This window comes from Patiria miniata, unplaced genomic scaffold (genome assembly GCF_015706575.1).
Source record: "Patiria miniata isolate m_02_andy unplaced genomic scaffold, ASM1570657v1 HiC_scaffold_20, whole genome shotgun sequence".
NCBI lineage: Eukaryota > Metazoa > Echinodermata > Asteroidea > Valvatida > Asterinidae > Patiria > Patiria miniata.
This window is the reverse complement of record NW_024037059.1, coordinates 40,510,222-40,529,545: the sequence shown is the minus strand read 5'-3', so window position 1 is coordinate 40,529,545 and position 19,324 is coordinate 40,510,222. Positions and strand designations below refer to the sequence as shown.

The 19,324-nt window shown below is 40.2% G+C and overlaps 1 protein-coding gene across 4 annotated transcripts; it reads right to left on the bottom strand.

Annotated features, from left to right (window-relative positions):
* Window positions 1–1,571: 1,571 nt before the first annotated feature.
* Window positions 1,572–19,298, bottom strand: LOC119729191 (exportin-2-like). 4 transcript variants are annotated; one of them, XM_038201747.1, is made up of 26 exons: window positions 19,217–19,298; window positions 17,778–17,873; window positions 17,442–17,587; window positions 17,169–17,270; window positions 16,550–16,695; window positions 15,887–15,977; window positions 15,201–15,293; window positions 14,560–14,652; window positions 13,715–13,882; window positions 12,547–12,676; window positions 12,291–12,356; window positions 12,017–12,126; window positions 11,523–11,615; window positions 11,244–11,328; window positions 10,567–10,765; window positions 9,688–9,791; window positions 8,808–8,905; window positions 7,653–7,803; window positions 7,000–7,199; window positions 6,478–6,575; window positions 5,720–5,805; window positions 5,174–5,255; window positions 3,599–3,745; window positions 2,440–2,668; window positions 1,839–1,958; window positions 1,572–1,655 (listed from the first exon to the last, which is right to left on the bottom strand). In XM_038201747.1, exons 2-25 carry the CDS (start codon window positions 17,860–17,862, stop codon window positions 1,869–1,871), a joined length of 2,892 nt encoding a protein of 963 aa, XP_038057675.1. In that variant the 5' UTR covers window positions 17,863–17,873; window positions 19,217–19,298; the 3' UTR covers window positions 1,572–1,655; window positions 1,839–1,868. The 4 variants fall into 4 exon arrangements, with proteins under 4 accessions (XP_038057675.1, XP_038057674.1, XP_038057672.1 ...); XM_038201746.1 differs by lacking the exon at window positions 1,572–1,655 and adding an exon at window positions 1,689–1,781 and having other exon boundaries at window positions 1,836–1,958; XM_038201744.1 differs by lacking the exon at window positions 1,572–1,655 and having other exon boundaries at window positions 1,695–1,958.
* Between the last annotated feature and the right edge of the window lie 26 nt (window positions 19,299–19,324).

Below are 19,324 nucleotides of genomic sequence, written 5' to 3'. Positions count from 1 at the left end.
ATTTTACTAAAAATGGAAGGTTAATCCCTTATAATTTTTAATTTGTCAGAAAGTCAAATTTTGACCCAAAAATAAAAAATGCAAGGTTAACCCCTTACAATTTGTATTTTTTCAGGAAACTTTAATTTTGCCCAATTTTACTAAAAATGCAAGGTTAGCGCCTTACAGTATTTAAGTTTTCAGAAAAAAATAAAATTTTCTTAATTCCACTTAAAATGCAAGGTTAACCCCTTACAATTTTAATAACTTCAACTTTTTCGTATAAAAAGATCACTGTCAACATTGCATATGTAATAAAGACTTAAAAGGATAAAAAAATAACATAACACCATAATTCCAGTATTTCTGTGTCAAAATGTTTTATTTTAAACATTTTTTTACAAGAAACATAATCCTATTTGTAGAATTTCATTTGATGTTTCAGAAAACGTAAATCACAAGAAAACGGCATAATTTTTGGACCTTCATAAAGTCAATTTTTGTAGCAAAAAGAACACAAACAAAAACCAACAATTCAGACATAGTTTACAAAAGTGTGCTTTGCATTATCATAAACATTGTTATCCCAAGGAGTTCCTCATCCTGAACAAAAAATTTGTTTTAATTTTAATTTTCACATTTTTTTTCTATTTTCCTATCCACTCCTTTCACACTGTTTATTGCGACAGACCTTCAGCGTAGCAGCCATCTTAGAGGGCAGTGCCTTTGTTTTTCTGGGATAGCATAAGTGAACCATTTGTGCATTCACTGCTACTGAATTAAACAAAAGATGCCCTCTAATATGGCCGATATGCATAAGGTCCATACCTTGTGGCCTACCAATGTACCAAATGACAGAAAATACTGTTCATAAATTTTGAAACCAAAAAAGCAGACTCTATTTTTTGGTGTTATAATAGTATCAAACGTGGTTCGCTTCAATTTTAAGCAGTCAGATAACCAATAACGCTGTCAAATTCAGTTCCCCAAAACATGTGAAATACATCTTTGTATCTTAATCTAGATTATTAACCAATAAGGCTGTACTTTTTGGTCATGTTTGGGTTGATATGACCATAATGCATGGTCTGCAACTTGCTTTGTAAATAGTGTAAAATACTTTCAAAAAGTGAATGGTTTTACTCCCGATGTTACGGTGACCCAACTTGTCACCATTTCTATCCTACTTTTTTTTGCTCAACGCCTTAAATGTATGCAATAGCCATCAAGGAATACTTTGTACAATTTACATCATAAATACATGCCATGCAAATAATGGTCACACTTTATATCCAATGTTTTAAGTTCAAAATGCAAAAGTAAACTAAAAAAATGGCAGAAATATCATATAGGCCTGTAAAGAACAACTTGTAATAAAATGCAAACAAGCTAAAGATTTCTGAAGAAAGAAATTGGCATGTTGACAAAAAAACATCAACGATGTGCGAATGAAAACATTTAATCAATGTATCACTAGCAATCTTTACTGACTGCTTCTACATTTTTTACATATAGATCATGCTGCTGCTCATGCTTGAGTTTATTGTTGACGCGAACTGTACGTTAACATTTGAGTTGAATGTAGCTTAACTGACTGGTCCTAGTTTCCGGTTAGAATGATGGGGATTGTGAAAGTGGCTCAGTGGTATCTCTGAGAGGGTTCTAGATGTCACCACCTGTGACGTCATTGTCATTGGTCATTGTCATCATCCCAAGGTGACACATAGGCGGCATTATCAGTTGGAATGGTGGATATCATGAAAGTGGCTCAGTGGTACCTCTGAGAGGGTTCTAGATGTCACCTTCTTGACGTCATTGTCATTGGTCATTGTCATCATCCCAAGGTGACATGGCACCACCTGTGACGTCATTGTCATTGGTCATTGTCATCATCCCAAGGTGACATGTGCAGCAGTCAAATAAACCTGCAGGCAGTTGGCCACTTTCTCGTCGAGGCCAGTCTTGATGAGTTGTACCAGCTGGGAGAGAACAGACAAATATAAATGAGAGATTGAATATAAAACCAAGGGAAGGTATCTACTGCACAGTCCTGTTTCCAACTTTAAATGAAAATTTCAAAAACAAAATCTGAAATACAGCCAAAAGACTGTGAACAGCTTTTCAGACCCCCAACAAAATCTGCACAAATATATACCACCCCACTGTAAACAAAAAGATCCCCCAGAAACTAGCTAAGTCCCTTTTTTTCTTGAAGAAATTAATTTTTTTCTGAGAATTTGAGAAGTGTAGTGAAGTTGATCGCAATCTTTTCCTTCTACTCTTAAAAAAAGGAAGACTTTCTGTAGGGTGACAAAAAGTTCTGAAGCACAAAAGTCCAAAACTAGGTCTTCACATATATAGTTCCCTTCCCCTTTCCACTCCCCCAAAAAAATCCTCTAAATTGTTTTTTTTAGCCCAAAACTACAAACTCCTAAAATATAAAACTGGAAGGGTTCTCACCTCTGGGTGTGCCGTACAGACACTCTTCAGCCCCTGCGCCAGAAAGATCTTAGCGTCGGGCACCGCTCCCCTGAACGGATCGGTCTCATGCTTCCCAGCAAATGCCAGCTGAGAGTAAGCGGTCTGGTACCCAGGGGTATCCTCTATCTCTATAAAGTGCTCATCGTCCGGTAGACTGTCGTCCTCCGGGAGCTCAAAGAGGTGGACTAAGGCTTGCAGAAGGTTGGTCCTGGTGGGCAAAAAAAGAACAATGGCAATCAGTGGTTTCAGTTGGACTCCGTGTACGGACAAAAGAGGGCGCTCACAGGGTTTCATGTGCGGACAAAAGAGGGCGTGCTTCGTAATCACTCGTGAGAGCTTCCAGGAAGGAACATGTGTGCATACTGCGCACACTGGTTCATGAAGCAAGGTATGATCAATTAATGTTGTTTTGAATGTGCACAAATGGACTGACTTCCACTTGTGACTTAGAATGGCTGTAGGTGAAGAGTACCAGGCAGTGCTATCATATGTGACCACAAAAAAAGGTATGATGTTGCAAAAATGTTATATGAAATTGAATTATATACATGGTGGGAACGTCAGCTTTCATTTGGTATATATGATACAGCTCCATGGCCCCTCCAGTTCTGGAGATATGATGTATGTGCATGTTAATATTAATAACTTACATGTACATGGAGTTCAAATTACACAACTGAGAAAACAGGCTTTAAAATAGCTGGCTTTGTTGTAGATTTAGGCACGATACACTCAAAATTGTCACTTTGTCCCCACTTTATTCATCGAAACCAACATTTCTGTGAATGAATCCTGAAACTAGGTATTAAAGATGTCATTCATGACAAAAAAAAAATGAAAATCATATTTTGACGAAATGTTCACCCTCTCAACATTGAGTGGGCCATTACACGATAATACACAACGCGACCTAATACCCTTTTTTTTGTGTGGAGTGGGTCACATATAGGATTATCCTGCTACAATGAATGGGCTAAATCGTGAAAAGACATCCAGTGAATTGCCGTTCATAATTGGCCCATTATGTAGACCAGACGCAGGACAAGTTTTCCATTGATTAGCCGTTCTGAATCAATCAAACAGAATTCCGTGCGCTCTGGGACCCGCTTTGCTAGACTTTCCTGGTCTTGTTACTCACCAGTGCGGTTGTAGTGCTGGTTCAAACATCGCTGGGCATTCAGTCAGTATCTTCGTGATTCCAACGGCGCATATCTTCCTCTCCAGGTGACCCGAGACTTTCTGCACCTCGGGAATGTACAACTTCTCCAGTACCATGCCAAACATCCTGAACAAACAAAAAGAAACAGACAAACAACAAACAAATAAACAAACAGATAATGTAGCTAGAACGCCATGGTCCAGTGGTTACGGTGTTTAACTCGTGTACCAAGGTGCGTGGATTCGAACCCTGACTGGGAAACATGGTGTTTGTGCCCTTGGGCAAGACACTGAACTACAATTGCCTCTCTCCACCCAGGAGTATGAATGGGTACCTGTGAGGGTAGAGACAAGATTGTGCTGATGCTTGTGTTCTTGGGCAAGACACTGAACTACAATTGCCTCTCTCCACCCAGGAGTATGAATGGGTACCTGTGAGGGTAGAGACAAGATTGTGCTGATGCTTGTGTTCTTGGGCAAGACACTTTACTACAATTGCCTCTCTCCACCCAGGAGTATGAATGGGTACCTGTGAGGGTAGAGACAAGATTGTGCTGATGCTTGTGATCTTGGGCAAGACACTTTACTACAATTGCCTCTCTCCATCCAGGAGTATAAATGGGTACCTGTGAGGGTAGAGGCCAGATTGTGCTGATGCTTGTGTTCTTGGGCAAGACACTGAACTACAATTGCCTCTCTCCACCCAGGAGTATGAATGGGTACCTGTGAGGGTAGAGACAAGATTGTGCTGATGCTTGTGTTCTTGGGCAAGACACTGAACTACAATTGCCTCTCTCCACCCAGGAGTATGAATGGGTACCTGTGAGGGTAGAGACAAGATTGTGCTGATGCTTGTGATCTTGGGCAAGACACTTTACTACAATTGCCTCTCTTCACCCAGGAGTATAAATGGGTACCTGTGAGGGTAGAGGCCAGATTGCGCTGATGCTTGTGTTCTTGGGCAAGACACTTACTACAATTGCCTCTCTCCACCGAGGAGTATAAATGGGTACCTGTGAGGGTCGAGGACCGATTGCGCGCTGATATCGGCTGCCGCGTGGTCTCATGGCCTGATGAACGGGGTAATAATTGTAAAGCGCTTTGAGATCGTTGATACGATGGAGAGCGCTATATAAGCACAATTATTATTTTTAGTTCTGTTATCAGTCTTTGGAATCAACAATTTAAGAACAGCTATCGTTCAGCCAATTCAAGGACGGTTGATTTTTTTCCAACGCAGGAAATGGTTTACACTTTTACTCTCGTTAAAAAATGTGACCTGCTCTACCAACATCAAGGTACGGAGGTTTTCTCAAGTATCACTACTAAACTATTCAAACGTGCCGATCATTTTTCAATTAAATTTCTTTAAGTTAGGTTCATTTTCAACGCCTGATACTCAGTAATAATCACTGCAACATTTCCGTGGAAATGGGTAAAAACGAGGCTCATTACTGCAAAGTGCTCACTTTATCCAAATGTGGATATTCCAACTTATCCCTCATTTTGATGGAAGTCACAGATCATTAACAAGTCGTTCATTATGCTGACTTACTTGGCTTGGATTTCTTCAATCATGCGGACCAGGGAATCAGCGCCGTGCTTGACAGCAAACAGACTGAAGAAGACCAGAAGACCTTCACAATGGGGAACAGATAAAAGACTGAGCTCAGAAAACCCAGCACAGGTGTTTTAGTTTGTTCATAAGATGGAATTCAGTTTGCGTCGGGGTGATGTTAATGAAATTAGGTTTTTGCCCTTCACCGACGTATAAACACTGTATACTCAGTGTGTTACCTCCCGCGTGAAAGTTGGAAAAAATCACTCAGGTGGGACTCCAACCTACGACCTCCTGCTTTATAGTGCAGATGTCTTACCACTGGACCTCCAAGCTTACGGGATCGGTTGGCAGGTTCGAATCTGATGTACATAGCAGCGGTTGCCGGATTTACCATATTTTAGTTTACTTTGTTAAACAAGAGTTCATGAGTATTTTGACATAAATCAGTTATATAATAACAGCAAAACGGGCATGTATCAATCTACATTTCTGCATTTTTCTTTTTTGAAACCTGACTGAAAAGAAGTTTCTTGTGCTTACTTTTGACGAACTTTGTGGTCTTGGAGTGGGTTAGTCTCTGGAACAGCAGCAGGAAAATCTTGTGAATGTGCTCCGACAAGGCTGACCTGTCAACACAAAAGAAACGACAATATTTTTCAACAAAAAAAAGGCTACAATTTCAAAAGAAAAAGGTTAAAACTTTGCATCAAAGGTAGCCACGTCACCAAAATCATAGGACATAAGAATTTGGACTTGTTGTGGCAGCCCTGAACCCTTGTCAATACTCCTTCTGGTCAGGTCGTCTCTGCAATACCAGCTTTTTTAAACTTTGCCCTAAACCTGTTGATCTAACTCGGTTATCTAGCCTAGTTATCACACTTGGTTATCTAACCTAGTTATCACACTTGGTTATCTAACCTGGTTATCACACTTGGTTATCTAACCTAGTTATCACACTTGGTTAATTAACCTGGTTATCTCAAACTGAGTCAGACAAGCACCAGTGAACGTGGTGAATTCAGATTGAAAACAAAGAGCATTTCCAATTCCAACAGAGGGATGTTCTTTATGATGTGATCGGGACACTCTAACTCAGCTACCTATCCTAGTTATCACACTTGGTTATCAAACCTGGTTATCTCAAACTGAGTCATACAAGCACAAGTGAACATGGTGAATTCAGTTTGAAAACAAAGCGCATTTCCAATTCTCACAGAGGGATGTTCTTTATGATGTGATCGGGACATTCAGAATTTTCCGGATGTTCTGTGAGAATAATTTTGAGGGCTATGACTTACGCTTCCATGTGTTCCAGAAGGCTCTGCATGACGTAGAAGCCTTGGTGATCGTTGGCTTTGGAGGAAATCAACTTCTGAAACACGCCCAGGATGCCAAGCTAAAAGTTCAGGAAAACAATTACACTGGCTTTTGACTTGTGAGGACTTGTAATGGTCTAGTGGGGACTGCAAGGATTTGTGAGGACTTGATATAGACTTGCGATGACTTGTGAGAACTTTTGGGGACTTGTGAGGACTTGATATAGACTTGTGAGGACTTTTGAGGACCTAGGGGACTATTTAAGACTTTTGGCACTTGTGAGGACTTGAGATAGACTCCTGAGGACTTCAGATAGACTCCTGAGGACTTGATATAGACTTGTGAGGACTTGAGATGGACTTTTGATGAACTTGTGAGGACCAAGGGGACTTTTGGCACTTGTGAGGACTTGAGATGGACTTGTGAGGACTTTTTGGATTGTGAAGACTTGTGAGGACTTGTGAGTACTATTGAGGACTTGTGATGGGCAGCGCGAGACTCACCACTTTGCCTTCCTTGACGATGTCGGCCGAACCCTTCTCAATGTAGGCCTGGATGAGGCGGACCAGGGGCGGGATGTTGCCCTGCTTCTCCCACAAGACGGGGGTGAGGAGGTGGGGGAAGAGGACCATGTAAGGAGCGGGGCAGTCCGTGTGCATCTCAAGCATGAGCGACATGATCTGGAACACGTAGGGGATGAACTCTAAGCAGAAAAAGGAAAGATTTCACAACTGATTAGAACAGTGTGAACCGCGGTAGACCTCGTTAATTTGTCAATGTTACCAAACCTAAAGCACCAACTCGCTGCACTAAATTGAGCTTAACTGCAAAGGCATCATAAAATCATTTCAAATTTTCTCAATTTCACCAAACTCATTACAACTTCTAAACTTTAATTTACAAAAATATTTACATTATGTCTAGACTTTGGGCTTGTTTCTCAGCTCATTATATCGTGAAATGCCTCTGAAATGATACTGAACCAGAGACTTGTCATAACTTGTAATGAGCTGACATATAAGTTGCGATGAGTTTGAGCGTCTGAAATTTCTTCAAATCGTTTATAGCAGCTATGGTAATTACTTCGTAGTATCAATTTCTACAACGGCATGCAAACAAAATTGGTCAAAAATTTGGCCTGAGACATGAGTCTTACCTCCAATGTCTGCAGTGAGTATGTCTTGGAATGGTGGAAACAGGGCCATCTCAAAGATGGAGACGTTGGATGCGTCGGCTTGGCAACCGGACCGGACAGACAGACTGATGGCCTCAAACAGGTAGTGGTTGAAGTGAGGCTTGCTGGGATTCTGAGGAAAATATTAAGAGGCATTACTTTAAGGCCTGCTCACACTTCAATGTGGGGAGTGTGGCCTGGTAGTTAAGTTTATGACTCATGATCAGAGGGTCAGGGGTTCGAATCCAGCCGCTGGCCATATGTGACCTGTTCTGTCAAAAGCAGACGATTCTGGGTAGAGGTTGAAATTGAGATAGGACCAAAAAACGCTGTGGGGGTGATTTTTGTGCGATTTTCTAATTTTTGCATATTTGTAATACTGAACATGTCTAAAATATACTTTAAAAGTTTAAAACCATAATTTGAACTCTAAATAAAGTATTTTTGATGATTTGTTAAGGTATATCAGTTAAAGAAATGTCTGTTTTGTGACGTTTGTGGCCATTTTCTCTGTTTTCTACTTTTCGACACAATGAACTTCAAAATAGCATATTTTTGCCCAGGAATGACCGGTTTCAAAAATATTACCACCTTTTAAAACGAAAATGTCCATATTTTAACATTATGCAAAAATCTCATTTTTGACCGTATGCCCAGAAAAGTCTGATTTTGACAGAACAGGTCACATATGTTGTGTCCTTGGGGTTGGGCAAGCCACTTCATCCCTACTTGCCTCTCTCCACCCAGGAGTATAAATGGGTACCGGCATTAGCTGGGGAGTAACCTGCGATGGACTAGCATCCCATCCAGGGGAATAGAAATATTCTCAGTCGTTTCATGCTACTGAAACCGGAGATTAACGCCGGCCTGATGGGCCACAAAGGCTCGTGACAGATTTTACTTTACATTTCAAATGCAAGAACTAAATATCATCGGCAAATTTGCTTGTCATTCTTTCTGCTAGCTGAGTCAAGCCGTTGATAAGAGATAGCCCTGGCTATGGCTCTGGCCACTTCTCATAGACGCATGTGTTCTTTCCAGCCACAGCCAAGTAATTCAGACGAAGCCTAATGTCACACTCAATTAATTAACAGCCCCTGGTTTCTTGGGAGTTGGCCATGCTTTAAGTTTCTTCACCTTGCTGACAAGGAGCAATTTCTCAGTCAGTTTGGCGACGATGACTTGCAGGTAAGGTACAGCCTCCGCTTTCAGCATGACAAGGGATCTCATGATTGCTACAAGACAAACAGAACACAAAACAGAAACAACATTTAAACATTTTATTTCATTTTGTCATTGATTCCAGTACCTGTGGTATACCCAAAGCTGCGATTTAATTTCTTCAAGTTTACATTTTTTAACACATTAGTCCATGTACCCGCCAGCACTGTGAACCTTCCAGGGTATTTTTGGCTAAAACGCAGCAACACTTGTGAAAATGACAAGCCTGCTCAGTGTAGCAAGATCCATCAGGTCAAAAAGTCTCACGACCACATAAGCGTGTTCAGTATTCCAGCTGCGCATGTGCAGATCAAGATTTGCCGATTTTATTTCGGGATATAAATTTCATCATATGCATGCAAAAGCATAGCTGGGCACCAGCAAAATTGAAGAGATCATCGTGTTCTGAAGTATAACATTTTTGCAAAAACCTTTGGACAGCAAGTTTTTTTTTAGGTGTCTTGTGTGTCAAACCTTTTGTGCGAACGAAAGTTCCATCTTTTCTTGATTGCACGAAAAATTGCACAGAATGCAGATTTGGTTACCAAGTCCCCTAAACTGGCTTATTGCCTCAGAGTCTGTGGTCACCAACTGCAGCAAGATACAACTGTGGCATTGTTCAATGGGATTAGCTCTCATTGTCTCAGAATCGGGCGTTAATGCACTGAAGTTGATGGCTCAATGCAGCAAGGCCCCACAGACTTTGACACCTGATGCACTGTGTTGCGTCTGGCAGGCTTAGGGTTAAGAAATAAATGCATTGTAATGCAAGTGCTATTTGGTTAAAAGCCTATACCTTTCATGATGTATTCGTTCTCTTCCGATCCTGAGAACTCCATCGCAGCGAAGAGGTTGGTCAGCAGCAGCTCAATGTGCGGTTTGACACTTTCGACCGAGATACTGAAACGGCAAGACACAGAAAGGCAAGAAGTGAGTACCTGGCGAGAGGTGCGATGTGACCAAGGTACGAATCCTGTCCGGCCATTTCTTTTTATCAGTACCCACTGTTGTTGCACAACGTCAGCACCCAGGTTAGGGACGGAGATTCTTTGAAGGCCATGGAAAAATGAGGCAAATTGTAACAGGCAACTTTTGAGGGCAATACATGCACAACCAACAGTTTACAGGAATTCAGTATTCACAAACTACTCAAATGGGACTAGAACCCACGACCTCCTGCTTATTAGTGCGGACGTCTTACCACTCGACCACTGAGCTTGCCGGGGTCAGCAAACGGCTAAACGCAATATTGAATTTACAGCTCCCGATGTAAATTCCATCGTATATATGAAAACTGAAAATTATACGTCATTATTATTATTTTTTTTTTTTTTAGAGATTACCAGAAAAAAAAGTTGACTGAAAATTTCCTCATCTGACACAACTTTTAATTTTTTTTCTTTAACCAGTTCAAGCCTGGATTATTTTGACATTGACGGGCGCGGGATTATTTTGACATTGACGGGCGCGGGATTGTTTTTCACGAACCTCGATCCAAGATGGATTAGGCTGTCATCTGCGGGTAGCACACCCTGATATTTCTGGCCTCGCTTGCTGCGAGCAGGTCACTGACAGATTTTTCTGGCCCCGCTTCCAGCGTGTATACACATCATCCGATGCGAACTGGTTAAGAAATTTAAAAAAAATCTTCCAAACTCAAGATTTTTGAACTCACGCTCCGTGTCCGTTACCCAGTTTGACCGTGAAGAGTCTCTCAATGGCGTGAGCTGCGTAGGTATGGACCACGGTACTCTCCGCTCGGAGTAGGGTGATGAGACATGGAATAGCCGCTGACAGGACCTCCGCGGGTATGATCTGACGGAAGGCCATCACGTACTTGATAGCGTCGGCCTTGAGAACTGGAAACTCATCGACTGGGTGAAAGCAGAAAACAAATCTTAATCATAACGGACAAAGGCAACAAAATAAGTCAGTTCCCTTAACCATCCTGTGCTTACATTTTTACTGAATTTCAAAATCAAAAAATCAAAATCAAAATCAAGAGTCTATCTCAAGGTAATCTCATGTCAAAAAAAAAAAACCAAGTTAGTTGACTTATAACAGGGAATGAACGCTGATCAAGGAATACTTTTGCACTTAAAACAGTTCAGTTTCTCACTTGATGTGTGATTGATTTTGTGAAAGACTTGTGAGCACTTGATTACAATTCTGCTGAAAAGATGATGGGAACCCAACAGTAAAGATTGCTGCAATTTTTATCAGATTGTTCATACATCAGAGAGGTTTAACGTTGAATGCCGTTTTATGACTTGGGCTTAGTAGATAAACTGATCTGGAGTCACTGTGAAACTGTCTGCATTATTGTTGAGACGAGTTGTCAATGAGACCTACCTTTGTCTGATTGGAGATCTGAAGCAATGTGTGCAGTGAAGAAATCGTTAATGTTGACAAGCTGTCTGACCTCCGTTGTACCATGCTGGTGGGAACAAATTTTATTTTGAAATTTAGCTCTGTTTTGAATTATCACAACATGACTAAAACAGATTTTTACTCAAGACTTAGACTACCATGACCTTGAAAGATACGCTGGAGCCTGGCTTCAAGCCAAATCCACCCTTAAAACCTGTTACTGTTCGAAGTTAGTGCCTGCGATTCGAGACTTTTCTTTACCTTTTGTGTCTTGGACTTGGAGGCCAGTGAGGTGACCAGATATATGGCTGCATCTTTACTCTTCCAGTTAGTGGTAGGATTGGAGGCATACAGCTGTAAGAAATAAACAAGAATCTTGGGTAAACAGCGCCTAAGATTAACGATTTCAATCCATGCACTGACCTAAGAAGCCAGAAGCATAAGAAAATGGTTCACACTTTTGACCTGCATGGCTCACAGAGTGGGCCAAATATACAGGCATGCAACTGGGAAATCACACAAAAAAGAGGAAATTCAAATTTTCCCCAGAATTTGTACAGTGTTTTTCTATTTTCAATGGCACACAGGGGAAGTAAAAAAAAGAGGAAATCAGCTGATCCGAGGAAAAGTTGCATGCCTGAATATACCACCAGCTTTGATGTGGTCCTTTTGAATTTTGAAGCCACAAAAGGGAATTTCTGCAAATAAAAAAATTGTACACAGAGATACGACTGTTTGTTTACACAAAAAATTACCTCAAGCATGGCGCCGACGTAACTCGAGAAAATCTGAGTCACGGTCGCCTCGAAGAATTTACAGAGAGATTTGACGAGATCGCAGGCAGAACGTCGCCGCGTGTCAATATCTAGCAAGAAAACGCCATGGAATAAACTGTATGTTAAAACATAAAGCGTAAACAGTAAACAAGATTATATTCTTAAGTTGTCTCTTGCAAAAGAACAGTTTTCACAAATACATCATCTGTAAAATTTCGGGAAAAAAAAGTTCATTGCCCAATGGAAAACCAACCTGAGCCTTCGATATCTCTTCGAATGTACTCCTCTGGGTTGAACTCAAACAACTCCTCATCGGATGCTAACAGCAAAGAAGGAAAAATCATAAATTGTGAGAGTTGAAAATTTGATCAAAGTAGATTATTCTGAATGCATGTCAACCAAAGAATTTTCTTGAATTAGAAATATTTCTCAGTCTATCTAGTTTATAACGTTTACGTACATTTGGGGTCTAATTGAAGGATATCAATAAAAGTTGGGCAGCAATGTACCTCTGAACTCCATGTTAGGCACGATGACTTTCTCGCAGATGCTGGTCAAGACTTCAGGTTTCTCAAAGAGATCCTTGTAGTGAGCACGGTCGGCGACTGACGCCAGGAACTGAATGGCGTTACTCACCAACTGAAAACAGGAATATTTCATGACGTCAGATTTGACCGACGGCAAAAAAGTCTTCTATTCTTCGGAAGAGGCCATTTTGTGCTGAAATATGGCTTAAAAATGTGGTTTTGTGGGATGGCATTATAACCCAGGTGTCTCCATATTTTTGTCAGGCATCTTAAAAAATCCTCCAAACTTCACAAATATACTGGAAACTCTGTTTAAACTTTCAAGGTGAATCAAGCCTCAAATCAGGTAATAATTAATGGGGTCTACCATTTTCAAACCAAAATTCTTCCAAAACTCCTGAAAAGTTTTTGAAAGATCTTAGGTTGAATTAACAAATAGTAAGTTTCCAGATGATCAGGAAACTATACTTCAAATAACAAGAACTACAGGTCTGTAAACACGGAGCTATATAGCTCAGTTGTTAAAGCACAGCTACAGTAACCAAGAGGTCTGAGGTTCGAATCCTACTTCACTTAATTTTCAATTAATAATACTGATAATAATCAAGAAAATTTTAATTCAAGTAAAAAGCAACTGCAGGACTATAAACACAGACCTAGATAACTTGGATGTTAAAACACATGTACAGTAATCTATAAGTCTGGGGTTCAAACTCCGCTCAAGTTAATTCTCAATGCTCAATACTGATAATTTCCAAATAATATAGACAGACCTAGATAACTTGGTTGTTAAAACACATGTACAGTCATCTAGAGGTCTGGGGTTCAAACTGATAATTTTCAGATAATCAAGAAAAATTTAATTCAAGTAACAAGCAACTGCATGGCTGTAAACACAGACATATCACAGTTGGTTCAGCACAGTTACAGTAATCTTTAGGTCTGGGGTTCAATTCCCCCAAGTTAAATTTCAATTTTTCATATTGCCCAGTTGGTTTGCAAGGATTTTGACTAAATAGTTATAACTTCTCAGATTTTCAAGATGCAAATGAAGGTCTGATAGCTCAGTTGGTTCAGCACAGCTACAGTAATCTAGTGGTCTAGGGTTCGAATCCTTACACAAGTTAACTTTTCAATGCTTCCTACTGACCAGATCGTATTTGACTTCCTTGCCGGTGGTCACCAGCAGATGCCAGACGGCTGTGACAAACTGCGGCAGGAACGTGCCGAACTCCTCGTCGTATTTCTGCGCATAGAGGGCGATGTTGTCGCAGATCTGGGATTTGAGTCGCTCTAAGGTCCCAGCCTCTTCTTCATTCTAAATCATGCATTAAAGCAAAAAAACCAACATGAATACGATGATCGGGAAATTTTTACCAGAACACTGAGTAAAACCTCTAGTTTTTCTAAAGAACCTCCTTTTTTTTTTTAAAGAGAGAGCCATTTCGCATAATCTGCAAACTTTTCCAAAGTTTGACAGTCATGTATTAAAGCTGAACTGAAAAAAAAATTGGGGCAAGCAAATTTTGATTCTAATTTCTTAATTTTTTGTGTGTTTATTTATTTATATTTTTTTGTGGGGGAGGGGTGATTGAGGAGGAAAGATGATTGGGACATTTGAAGAGAAGTTTTATATTTTGTTTGTTTGTTTGTTTTGGTTTATGGTTTCTGTGCAATTGTTTTTGTTTCGATGTATCTGGCCATTCCCAGCACTTGCCGCCATGTTTATGTTTAACGCCGGTATGTTAACCCTAACCCCCTACTGTGATTTACTAGGAACCTTCCTCACTCCTGCAAATTCCAACACCATATGGTAAACTCTACACCCAAACTGTTGGACTCTGATTATGGTGGTATGCCTAACCCCACGTAAAGCATAATCACTTTACTAATGCAGTACTCACTCCAACAGATTCCAACAAACCTTGGTGTTGGAATTTGCCTGGACGGAGATTGTTAGGGTTAACGATAAAAGAGCATAAAACAAAAACCAACCTTGGTGTGTAGGGCAGGAACGTCCTCACTGACGAGTTTGAGGAAGTTAGTCATCCATGTGTTCATGTTGTCCTCAAAGTACTCGGGCAGGTCCTGCATGGAGAGACAATTGATATTTAGGAATATCAATATATAAAAAACAAAACACTGAAGAGTATGAATGAATAAGTCCACACTGCGCAGCATCAGAGTCTTGTAGCGGACTCATACGTGCTTCTTCCCCACTTGTGGGTTTAAATTCAGTGAAAGGAACGGTAGTCTGGAGACCTGCCCTCATGGTCTGTGAGAACAGGACAGTAAGGATTAGGGTTTGGGTGGAATTAGTTGGAGTTAGGGTTAGGGTGAATGTTTAGGTTTGGGTAAGGGTTAAATGAGACTCCCTGCAAACCACACCAAGAGCAAATCACGTTAATCTGGTTAAACTGGTTAATCACGTAACTGGTTAATTATGTAGCTGGTTAATCACGCAACTGGTTCTCCAGTACAATTTCATGATCGACTGCGACTATTTGTTCTTGTGTATATATTTAATCTACGCTGGCCTGTGTCAAAGGTCATAAGGACGAGAACTTGTTGGCCCATCTCTGATTCTATACCAAAGTGAGAATTGTGTACCACTAGAGGGCGCTGTTGAGGCTCACCTGACAGTTTAGACTGTAGAAGACCTTGCACATCAGGACCAAGGCATCGTATTGTGTCTTGATATCAGTCACGCCAGTAAGATGCACTGTTTTCTGAAGTCAAAATAAAAAAATAAAAAACATAATTATAATATTTAAACAAAAATCTATCACAGCAGGGCTCAAATTTTTCAAGTATGTGTTCAAAACTGTACATATTGGCCATTAATTTTCCCACATCGTAAGGAATATGTATCCAACACTCACCCAGTTTGAAACAAACGGTTGGACTTTTTTATCCACTACTGGAAACATCACCAAAATTTGTCTTTGACTGAACAAAATCCTTACAACAAATCTTGCGGAACTCTAGGCACTAAAGAAAGGAATGTTGAATCCTACTAAGATAAAGACACTTTGAAGATCAATTTATTATTGTAACTGTTGAAAAGTTGGAGAACTAAACAAAATTGTTCGGAAAGATTTCCATATACGAAGTTCACTCAACACCCTGTGTACAAACCCTATGAGATTGGACTGAAAAATTCTAAGTGTTTTCTAAGAAAATGCTTGTATTTTCTCACTGCTCAAATTGACTTTGATGACATGAAATCGCTATCTGGGGGCTTGTTAGTCAATACAGAGGAAAATTAGTGAACTTCGTATATGGAAATCTTTCCAATTGTTACTAGGGGAGTGTCTATTACCTCAAATAAAATGGTAAGCGGCTCGGCAAGCTTGTCCAGGACCATCTTGATTTCCGTCCATAATTCCTGGGACTTGAACTCATGACGATACCTGCAGAGAATTCACACAGTTCAAATTTGTTAGGCACGGAAAAATCCTGCTAAGTTCCAAATTGGCCACAATAAAAATGTGATATTTATACGTCCCATACTTGGTTGAAATTCCACAAATATGTAGGCAATACTGTCTGACAGCCCCAAGGAATTTGTTTACAAATACAAATTATACAAATCCTTCTTTTCAAAGGATAATTTTAAGTTGTTTAGCCTCTTCTGAAAATGAGTTCAGAAATTCCACAATGGAACTTAGGTCAGGCATGGAACTGGGAATTTAGGAAAAAAAAGGGAAAAGTCCAAACCACACAAGACTTTGTAGAGTATTTTTCAATTTGTAATGGCATTCATGAGAAGTAAAAAACGAGGAAATAAGCGGATCCGAGAAAAAGTTGCATTCCTGTTAGGTTAGAAAAGTAGTTTTTGAATATCCGATGTGAAATTTTTTTATTCTTAATCAGTCACTGAAATTCCAAGTGTAATGAGATGAAAATAAGATTGTAAACTGGCTCCGAAATAAATAGTAAAAATATTGGGGTCATTCTTATTAATTAATTCATTAATTCCGACCTTTTGAAGAGGGAGTGTGCTGTTCTGAGGATGCCGTTGATGACGTTGTAGTCATCGCTGCCCAATTTCTCTTTCATCTGCTCAAGAAGCTTGTGCCACTTCTGAGGAAAATCTTCCAAGCCGATGATGCTTATGGCTTCACTCAACTGAGAAGAGGAATCGCGAGGAAGTCAATGTGAAATAAGACGTGAAGGTTTGCATGGTAATTTCATTTTTTTTGTTTTAAGACAGCCTGAGCATTTACCCCAACCCTCTCAGATTTCACCAAAATCCAACTGGAGGTTTTGAAGCATTTCGCAATATTTTACAATCGTACTCCCCAGCTGGACTACTTTTTTGACAAGTCTGCCGCTGTTTTTGCTCGCATTTGGCGAGCGGACTACCGCTGTCCAACCCTGTACTAGCCTATTTGAGATACGGCGGACAAAGGGCTATATTTTGATTGGGTAAATTTGGGTAACTTACAAAAAGAAGTGAACCCACTCCAAATAGACCCCTATTGTGTCCACCATATCCAAAAAAGGCTAACATATACAGCTCTGCGATTCAGACTGAGTAGCGCCCTCTTGAGTTTGCAAATGGAGTCAATACTCCTATAGGTTCTCTACAATCTACACACCTGTCGTTGGAGATTTTCAGGCATCCCCAGCATCAGCTCGACAATCTTGTCTTTGACCAAGCCCCTGTCGGCGTCATTGATCTTATTGGGCTCGTCCTCAACCTAAACACATTTCAGAAACACATTACATTGGCAATTTTGATTTTGACCCATTCTTTCTTTGCCATATCAAAACAAAAGAAGGGCCGCATTTTTAAAACAAGGACTTGTTTTGAGTCGTTAGTAGGTTGCTGCGCAAAATAAAGTCCAGGAAAGAGTGGACTTTAAACTTACCACTCTCCAGTTCCGACGCACGAAGTTCTTGAAGGTGACAGCCGCAGAGATCCTGATAGTGCTGTCCACGTCATCTTTGCTCAGCAACTCCAACAGGAAGATGGAGTAGTTAGCGCGGGCCTCAACGGACTCCAGGTAGGCTTCGGCTGGAATGAAGGGACAGAAACTTGAAACGAAACTCCCAGATTACTCGGTTTAAAACTCAAGGCCGAATTTCAACAGGCTACTGTTAAATGAAATTGTGGGGGTGGGGGGGGGGGGGGGAGGGAGGGGATGTTAAGGAGCTGGGGGGGGGGGGTTGGTTGGATGGGGGAGGAGGAGGGTTCTGCTGCGTACCTGCTCTTCTTTCTGTGATGTTAGCCGAGAGTGTTTGCTGCAAAGAGCTTGCTACCGTGTAGAGATCCTGTGTTGTTAATTCCATTTCTGGAGATTCTAGAAATAAAACAAGAAAATCAACCGTCAGATAAATTTGTTATAAAGTCAATATTATTTGCAGTTTGTCACAAGTTTACTACAGACAAAGCCAATTCGGTAAAGACCACAGGAAAAAAACTTATTTTCTAAGAAATAAAAAGCAAATTCAACACAAAAAGTTAACCACCAGCAAATAAACACGACATTCACAAATAAAAGAGTGATTTTCTTATTGTAGAAGTAACAATACGCAATCAAATAAATGACCTTTGGAACTGGAAGTGTACAAAGTCTGCAGTTAACATGCACGCAACATGTTGCGGAAACCTTATGAATTATTGTTACTTTATAGTTTATGTGAGACCCCATAGTATATATAATTCTACCTCCATGGTTTTAACGTTAGACCACATCCTGAGCTGAACATGCTGAAAAATGAGCAATGTTTCCTATAGTATTAATTTCTGCCTGGTTCTGTGTTGTTGAATGTACCCTAACGTGGCGCAGCCCCCAACGTGGCGCACTTTGATTTTTCGCCTGTAGCGCCTACCTAGAGCAAAAGTTTTAACTGGAATTTCACAGAAACAGAAATTTCATCAAGTTCTAAACACTCTTGTTCATAAATTGCGAGTTTATTTACTCGTAACTAACAAAGTTAAAAGAAAAATTTATTTTGGCGTGATTTTCCGATTTTCTTTTCAAGTGCAAGGTGCACCCTTTGAAAATGCCCCGAAAAATAAGAAAATAATTTTCTGACAAACATCTGGCTGGGTATGTGTATTAGCTCGATGATCGATAATAATTATTTATCAGAATTTATCAAGTTTACAGAAATTCTAAAATGTTAATTTGGAATTTTCCGAGATTTTCCACGTTAGGGAACACTCCGCCATTTTGTGCCAAATTTCCGGACGCCACCGTTTTTGAATTTCGGATTAAATTTTATGTTCAATATTTTGCACATGGGAGGCAATGGGAGGGAAGTCAAGTGATTCCAAAATTGGGGCTAAAGACTAAAACTCAAGACAAATTATTTAATAAAGGGTGAGAGAGCAGGTAGTGATGGGCGCGTACTGTTCGACACCCTGGGGACGAGGTTGTGACCTCATTCAGCGACTAGTCAATTTCAAATTGACTGAACATCCATGACTGCTGACACTGGCTGAACCGTCTGTCAAAATACGAAAAAATATCCCCTAGTATTTGTCGTATTTTGACGAACGGTTCTTCTTTTTCACTGCAATAAACACATCTATAACATCAGGAGTATTACTAGTATTATTGGTTTCCCGCCCAACTTCTAGTATAAGTAACACTCTTCCATTGGAAAATTTAGAACTTTTTGGAAAGAAAAAACTCACGTTTTATTTTCCGCGTCTTTTTTATGTTAAAAACATCAACAGAGGGCGCTCTTACTTTTTTGGACGGGTTCGGCTATTTTTCCTCTTTCAATATAATTTGTACTCAGC